The sequence below is a fragment of the Bison bison genome, unplaced genomic scaffold, assembly GCF_000754665.1.
Source record: "Bison bison bison isolate TAMUID 2011002044 unplaced genomic scaffold, Bison_UMD1.0 scf7180017864199, whole genome shotgun sequence".
NCBI classification, from domain to species: domain Eukaryota; kingdom Metazoa; phylum Chordata; class Mammalia; order Artiodactyla; family Bovidae; genus Bison; species Bison bison.
The window spans coordinates 695805-704817 of record NW_011494771.1 but is presented as its reverse complement, the minus strand read 5'-3'; the positions used below and the strand labels follow the sequence as shown (position 1 = coordinate 704817).

Below are 9013 nucleotides of genomic sequence, written 5' to 3'. Positions count from 1 at the left end.
GTTCACTCAGACTCACGTCCATCGAGTCAGTGATGCCATCCAGCCATCTCATCCTCTGTCGTCCCCTTCTCCTCCCGCCCCCAATCCTGGAAGAAACACAAGCTGGAATCAAGATTGCCAGGAGAAATATCAATAACCTCAGATATGCAGATGACACCCCCCTTATGGCAGAAAGTGAAGAGGAACTAAAAAGCCTCTTGATGAAAGTGAAAGTGGAGAGTGAAAAAGTTGGCTTAAAGCTCAACATTCAGAAAACGAAGATCATGGCATCCGGTCCCACCACTTCATGGGAAATAGATGGGGAAACAGTGGAAACAGTGTCAGACTTTATTTTTTTGGGCTCCAAAATCACTGCAGATGGTGACCGCAGCCATGAAATTAAAAGATGCTTACTCCTTGGAAGGAAAGTTATGACCAACCTAGATAGCATATTCAAAAGCAGAGACATTACTTTGCCAACTAAGGTTCATCTAGTCAAGGCTATGGTTTTTCCTGTGGTCATGTGTGGATGTGAGAGTTGGACTGTGAAGAAGGCTGAGCACTGAAGAACTGATGTTTTTAAACTGTGGTGTTGGAGAAGACTCTTGAGAGTCTCTTGGACTGCAAGGAGTTCCAACCAGTCCATTCTGAAGGAGATCAGCCCTAGGATTTCTTTGGAAGGAATGATGCTAAAGCTGAAACTCCAGTACTTTGGCCACCTCATGCGAAGAGTTGACTCATTGGCAAAGACTCTGATGCTGGGAGGGATTGAGGGCAGAAGGAGAAGGGGACGAGAGAGGATGAGATGGCTGGATGGCATCACTGACTCGATGGACGTGAATCTGGGTGAACTCCGGGAGTTGGTGATGGACAGGGAGGCCTGGCATGCTGCGATTCATGGGGTCGCAAAGAGTCGGACACGACTGAGCGACTGATCTGATCTAATCTGATACTTATACTTGGGCTTCCCAGATGGCGCTAGCGCTAAAGAACTTGCCTGCCAATGCAGGAGATACAAGAGACATGGGTTTGATCCCTGGGTTGGGATGTTCCCTTCAACGAGGTCATGGCAACCCACTTCAGTATTCTTGCCTGAAGAATCCCATGGACAGAGAAGCCTGGCAAGTTACACTCCATGGGGTCACAGAGAGTCGGACACAACTAAAGTGACTGAGCACATACGCATGCATGCTTATACATAAATCATTATGCTATGTCAATACATACTTAATGTCATATATATAAAATATTTATTATATGTTTTGTATTTTTCGTATTTATATCTCATTGTTCTGCCTTTACTTGTGCTGATTCCTCTGTCCAGGATTCCTTTCCTTGTTTTTTTTCATTTGGCTGACTCAACTTCAAAGAAGCAAATAAGAATCATCTTATCTAGGAATGTTTCTCTACCCACCTCCATCCCCACTCCAGGCCTTCTTTTTATGGTCTCTTAGCTCTTGCCTGGAAAATCCCATGGATGGAGGAGCCTGGAAGGCTGCAGTCCATGGGATTGCTGGGAGTTGGACACAACTGAGCGACTTCACTTTCACTTTTCACTTTCATGCATTGGAGAAGGAAATGGCAACCCACTCCAGTGTTCTTGCCTGGAGAATCCCAGGGACGGGGCAGCCTGGTGAGCTGCCGTCTATGGGGTCGCAGAGTCGGACACGACTGAAGCGACTTAGCAGCAGCAGCAGCAGCAGCATCCTTTGCTTATTTTAATAATAGAACCTCATACTGGATTATAGTTATTGGTACTGCCCTGAGCCTGTTCTGCAACTGGTATTGATGGGTTCCCATTGACTGTGGGACCAGTTCCTTGATCTGGATTGTATCTTTTTTTAGAGATGCTGTTTAACAAGGGACTCTTTGCAAACTCAAGCATCTAAACCAGTGTATCTCAATTCTTGGCTGAGAATCTCAATGACCCATATTTAAACACCCTCTAAAGGGTGGTGGTAGAATCAAGCTTTCTGCCAGACTTACTTTCACACGAGCCCTGGCACACGAGAAAAACACCCAGGGATGCTGGTAAGAAGGAAAAGTTGTTCTTTCGTTCTACCGAAGTTAGGAGGAAAGGAACTAAGAGGGTACACCAGTGATTTTTAGAGCTGGTCAACCTATAGATTTCCCCCAATGCTTGGGAAATTCCCACCCTATGATATTTGCTGGGAGGGAGACACAATTTTACTGGACAAGCTGAAAAGTTAGATTGTTTGCTTCTTTGTTACTTGTGGGGAATGACTGGGGCTCAGCCAATTGGACACATATGCGTGCCTCAGGCTTGCTTAACTTGAGATGCAAAGAGGCAGGGTCAGGAGGTGGTCAGAGGCAGCCAAATCCAGACTCTGGGGCTGCAGGAGGAATGCTGTGTGCAGGGGTGGAGTCTGGGACAGGGCTGGTAGCACAGGGAATGGATTCTTCAGGAACAGAGGAAGCAGCCAGTGTCCTTACTGGCCCGGTGCCCTGCTGTGACATTAGCTGTGCTTTCAACTTCATTCTGGCCCATTTCCTGAGCCTGCCTCTCCATCCTTCAGCAGTGACTCTGGGAGCCACCACGTGGCCTTTCACTACATTTCTTTTACAACAGCCAGGGTTGGATTCTTTATTTTTTTTTAAAAAAAGCATCAGTTTTCATTTATTTCAATTCAGAGAATAAAAATTGACTTGATTTATCTTTTATTCGTTTGCTATAATGACTTAGAAAACCAATTACTAATAAATGTTTAAGAATTTTAAATTGTAAAATATTACTAAGATATTAAATATCCTATACAAAATTTTCATAAATATGTCCATAAGTAAACTTTGTATGAACCAAGGAAAAGAGAAACTATTTTTTGCTTATTTTGAGTTATAAAAAATAAGACCTTAAAACCAACAAATACTGCTCCACATTTACAAGTGATGCTGTTTTACAAATTTTTCAGCTCGTGGACTTTAACAGGGTTGGATTTTTTTTTGCTTGCAACCATTAAAATGTCTGAAACAATCTACAATATGCTTAATGCTCTATGATATGCTTATACACATCCTTCGCTTTGTATATATCTTCACTGACATAATCTGTATAAACCACTATAAGGTGGCTGTTAAAGTGCCCAGTTTATAGAGGAAGATCCTGAGATACAGGTATGTAAATTGCCCACAGTCATACACAAGGAAGAGTGAGAACTGGAATTCTAAACTGGTCTGCCTCATTAAAGGGCTTCCCTGGTGGCTCAGACAGTAAAAAATCCACCTGTGATACAATAGATACTGCTTCCATCTATGGGTTGGGAAGATCCTTGGAGAAGGGAATGGCTACCATTCCTTTGGGAGGGCACTCCAGTATTCTTGCCTGGAGAATTTCATGGGCAGAGAAGCCTGGTGGGCTACAGTCCGGGGTTCATGTAGTTCATGGGCTACAGTCTGACTCATGCAAAGAGTCAGACACGACTGAGTTACAATCACTTTCACTTTTTCACTGCCTCATTAAGGAGCCCCCAACCCCGCCCCTCTGATTTTCACTACATACTATATCGTCTGGCAGAGAGGAGGCACTGATGGATGGATGGATGGGTGAAGCAATAATAGATGGTTGGGTGGATGGATGGATGGATGAGTGGGTGGCCAAAACTATATTTGCAAAACAAAAATAAGCTGTAATCCTTTTTTGTATTGTTTTAAAGACATTATGGGATTTCCCTGGTGGCATAGACGGTAAAGAATCCACCTGCAATGTGGGAGACCCAAGTTCGATCCCTTGGTAGGGAAGATCCCCTGGAGAAGAGAAAGGCTACCCACTCCAGTATTCTTGCCTAGAGAATCCTATGAACAGAGGAGCCTGGTGGGCTACAGTCCATGGGGTTGCAAAGAGTCGGACATGACTTAATGACTAAACAACCAAATCTCTGTAGGTCGCTCAGCAAGAGCTGTGTGCATTAAGGAAGCCCCTTGACCTGATGAAGCCTCAGTGTGCTGATCTGAATGGAGAATCAAAAGACCCATTTTTTGTTGTTATAAAACAGCCTATGGGAACATGCTCAGAGCCTTGCTTGGTGTATGTGAGGTTATAATACTTTAGTGTATCTCATAAATTCGCCAGAGTTCAAAAAAGTGGTGATGAGCATTGATGAGGAGGAACCAGGACTACAGCTCAGCTCAGAAGGGAGCCCTGAATGGGACATTCACAGCCCCTCATGACTTGACCCTTGTCTGCCAAGGTAGATGGGCTTGTTCCAGACAAGTCAGGGCATAGATAGGAATCTATACAATGGAAGTGACTTAGCATGCATAAGAAATATAAAGAAGGAACATGTGTAATCGCCCCTGAAGCCTCCAGATCATATTCTGGAATCATTTTTTCCCATAAAAGTATAAAAAGCTCTTGTTTTTCCTACTCAAAATGTAAAGGCAGGCAAGCCTGCTGCAGGGGAGCCAGGCAAGAGGTTGATTAGCAAATATAACTGCATTTCTCTGACATTCTTCTGGAGGCTCAATTTGGAAGTGTTAAACTCTCTGATGAATAATCACTAGTTAATGAGTTAATCAATCACATGAAGAAAGGCGCTGACATTTAGGCAGACAGAAATCATGGCGGTGAGGTGAGAGCAGCCAGGGCAGAGACGGAGGTGGGGGTCTTGTTGCTCACCTGACATTCTCGTATCGATGGATGTAGATCCGGTGGAACTGATGCTGTAGGTGCTCGTCTTCCACGTTGGTCATGTCATTGATCATCTCCAGGACAACAAAACGAGGAAGCACGGACAGCACAAGTCGCTCCTGGGACAAACCAACACAAGGGTGAGAACTAAAGTATTGCTGCTCTATCAGTAAGCAAAGGACATTGGAGCCATCAAGCCATGAGATTACAGCTGCCCTGACGGTGAGCCCTGAGGGAACTCAGGATGGAGACAAAGGAGCCGCCCACTGCCAAGCCCATGTAGCAGTCCAGTGGCTGCAGCTACCCTGGACCACGCACCCTGAGGAAACTCCGATGAGGAAACGCATGATACTTGTCCCAGAGAGCGGAGCTGCATATCAAAAGCATGATTTCAATGAGCCCAGATGCTCATATCTTCCCTTACATAGAAAAGCGCCAAATTCCTTAAGGAGAGATGTTTGATTTTCTTTTGTTAACAGTACTCCTTTGATGTTCCAACTACCTGGTCTCGTGTTGCAAAAACTCTTATATATCCTGGCTCCCCCTTCCGCCCTTGCCTCTTAGACAGTTTTCTCAGCATGTCTGAGATGCTGTGTTCCAGGCTTGAAATCCTCAGAAAGTCTGCTGAATAAAACACAACTGTTAGGGGAGTGGGTAAATTTCCTCGGTTCTGTCTCGTCACAACAAAAATTTGAAGTGACGGACGTTAAAGCCCTCGGCACGTCACAGCTCTCGGACAGTGTTACAGCTCCGCGTTATAGCTCAGTTTTATTTAGAAAATAAAAGGAAAATACATCCTCGAGACATGAGTGTATGCTGACCCAAAAGACACAAAGAGAAAACAGAGAAAGAGAGTGAAAGAGAGACAGAGAGAGTGTGTGTACATGCGCACACACAGAGAGACCCCGGGCCCTTTGGCTCCTCTTTTATATGTTCTTTTCCTCCCCCTGGGCCTGCCCTATGTAAACTGGGCTAACCAGGACTGCTGTTTGTTCTGCCTGAGGTCCCACTTAGGTCCTCGGACATTCCTTTGTTCTATTTTCGCAGTCTTTCCCCTTCCTTGTCTTTTAGCCACCGCCATTCTGGTGGTGGAAAAAGCCATCCTTTTTCCTATTCTAACTACCTAACAGTAACTATCAACTTTTAGTTTGCGCAATTTTTTTCCAGGCAACAAGGGACAGTCTTGTTAAACTGATCACTGGGTCTCAGAAGGGTGGATGAAGCATGTAGAAGTCATGGGGCTCTTGGCTGAACTTCTTGAGGAACTACTGATTTTCTACCATTCTAGGAACATGACAAATGTCTAATGAGTCCTTGTTATTTTCTGGGCGCCATGCTGAGTGTTGGTAGATGGTGGTGAACCAAATGGATGAGAGCCCTACTATTGTGAAGCTTACATTCTAAAAGGAGATACAGACATTGAATACAACACACCCAAACATGCCCACACACGTTAATGTGTAACAAATGCCAAGAAGAGCAGGTCATGATCAGAGATTATGATGGTTGACGACATGATCCAAACTGGGGGTCAGGAATGACCTTCCTGAGGAACTGACATGTAAATGAATTCTGAAAGTTTGGAATGAGCCAGCCTTGTGTAGTGTAAGAAGAGAGCCCCAGGAAGAGGACACAGTGAGTGCAAATGTCCTGAGGCCAATGGAGAGCAATGGTGTGGCCGGAGGGTGGTAAGAGAGGAGTGTGGTGATATGCAGTGAAGTTGGAAGTGTAGATAAATGTGTCAGGCCTGCCTAAGATGTTAGCATTTAATTCCAACTAAAACCGGAAGCCACTGCATGCTACTAAGCAGAGCAATGACATAAGCTGATTGATATTTTAAAAGAACATCCTTGGCTGTGGTTTGGAGAATGAATTGTCAGAAGGGGCCAAGGGTGTGGGCAGGGAGACCAGGTGAGAGGTGATGGGGAGATACAGTCTACAGGACTGGCAACCAGAGGGATGGCAGGAGAGAAAGAGGCTGTAACCATGGTGATAGCTAGGTTTTTGAGTTTGGTTAATGGGAAGCATGTGCTACATTCCCTGAAACGGGGAACATGGGAGAGGAATCAGGCTCAGAAGACATCAACTCTTCCTCAAGAGGAAAGGAAACCAGACACATATAGCCTGAAAATAGGAACCCAACACTTGTCAGAAAAATGTTTTACCATGTGACCAACACGGTAGATAAAAACAAAACAACCCATTGACTAGCAACATGAACTAAATCCTAAAAAGATCTTGTGCTGTGGGAACTAGGCAAGGATCTGCTTCTTTCTTTTTCTATAATTTGCTCTAGTATGGAAAGGAGTTTAAGACAGATACATTTTATTATTATTATTAATTTTCAAAATTTAAGTATAGTTGATTGACAGTGCTAATTGTGCATTAATTTCTGCTGTACACCAAAGTGATTCAGTTACACAAACATATATATATATACATTCTTTTTAAATACTCTTTTCCATTATGGTTTATCATAGGATATTGAATATAGTTCTCTGTTCAAACAGTAGGACCTGGCTGTTTATCTGTTCAACCTATAACAGCTTATATCTGCTGACACCAACCACCCACTCCATGCCTCCCCCAACCCCTCCCCCTAAGACAGGTGCATTTTAATCATCATAGTTTCTCATATCTTCATAGATATTTATGGATCCTAAGTATTTTCACCATTCATTCTTTCATTTGTTCCTCACAAAACCCTGAAAATAAGCAGGCACAAATAATTAGCTTCATTTAGCCGACAGACTGAATCAAGTCAAATCACTTGCATGACCTGAACAGTTACCACATGGCAAAGCCAGGACGCAATCCTTTGCCACGCTTTTCCTGGATGGGATTCTTGGTGAGATGGGGAAAGCCTCAGGTTCTAAGTCTGACTGGAGTTCAGATCCTGCCTTCATCCCTCAATAATAAGGTAGCACTAGGTGAACTACATCCTCTCTCTGAGACTTAGTTCCCTGATTTGGGAAATAGTGATAATATCACCTACTTCACAAGGCTGCAATGAAAATTCAATGAAATAAAATACGGCAAGTGCTGGAGTTAATTCCCACCTGCTTCCTCTTTGCTCTATTTAGCCCTCCTCTCATATGAAGGGCTTTGTCAATGAAGTGTCCACAGAGCTTCACATGATGAGGTTTTTCCTCTTGGGAAAGCTGTCCCATTGTGGGGCTGAGAAGCCTGCTTCCTGCAAACGCCCCTGCCTGATGTCCATTTCATGCTTATTATGCTATCTTTCAGTTTCCAGGTACTTGTGATCCAGTTCAGGTAATTGCTGCTGGATGGGAGTCGGTCCTCATCATGGCTTTGAGGGGCACTCAGAGCCTCAAAACTGTAGGTACTAAAGAAATATTTCCTAAACAAATGAGTGAATAGAGAGATGGCAGAGACTGTGTTCAGCTCATGACTGCATCTATTTCCATGGCCATCACAGTCCCTGGCATGGACTATTTAATTAAATTAATTAAATCTATTTAACTAATTATTAAATAGATTCTTTAAGTGGCAGTGCACATTCAGTCTTCAAGTATGGGATAGACACTTTATGGGAGACTTTTATTTTTTTATTTTTAGAAAACATTTTAATTTCAGTGTGTTCCCAGATGACTAAAAAATTTAAACTTATTACAAATTATCATACAGAAGAGCTTTTTATGACCAAACCATTTCATGTTTTATTTTCTGACTATTAGTTCTGGGACACTGGTGAACAGAACAACAGATATTATTTAGGAGGTAGATGCACCTTGTTTGCAAACAGAAATAGATTTTTCGTTTGTTTCCTTTGTTTTACAATTCCAGAAACACAAGAATTTAACATTAAATACCTTTTAATAATCAACAGGGAATAATCATAATATTGTCCCCATTAATTCTGAAGATATATTTCATAAAATTCAACATCTTTATGGGAGATTTTCAAAATAAAATTTTAATAGCAAAATTCTCCAGCACCCAGGTTTGCCAGCCTCTAGCTAGTCTGGCTGGAGAAGGCAATGGCAACCCACTCCAGTACTCTTGCCTGGAAAATCCCATGGACAGAGGAGCCTGGTAGGCTGCAGTCAATGGGGTCACCAGGAGTTGGACATGACTGAGCAACTTCACTTTCACTTTTCAAAATGGCAACCCACTCCAGTGTTCTTGCCTGGAGAATCCCAGGGACGGGGGAGCCTGGTGGGCTGCCGTCTATGGGGTCGCACAGAGTCGGACACGACTGAAGTGACTTAGCAGCAGCAGCAGCGGCTAGTCTGGCTACTGCCAACTGCCCCAGCTCCCCACCCTGTAAGGCATTTTCTTCCAGACGATGGGAAATTGCCTGGAGTCTGCTTATAAAAGCCCATTTTCAACACTTCTGCTTCCCTCAGATTTGCTAGCTGCTTGAGA

The 9013-nt window shown here is 43.6% G+C and overlaps 1 protein-coding gene across 1 annotated transcript in view; it reads right to left on the bottom strand.

Moving 5' to 3' along the window:
• ADCY8 (adenylate cyclase 8 (brain)) overlaps positions 1-9013 on the bottom strand; it is a 227901-nt gene that overhangs the window by 155596 nt on the left and 63292 nt on the right. Inside the window, 1 exon segment of the mRNA XM_010844318.1 lies at positions 4613-4743. Coding sequence (XP_010842620.1) covers positions 4613-4743 — 131 coding nt within the window.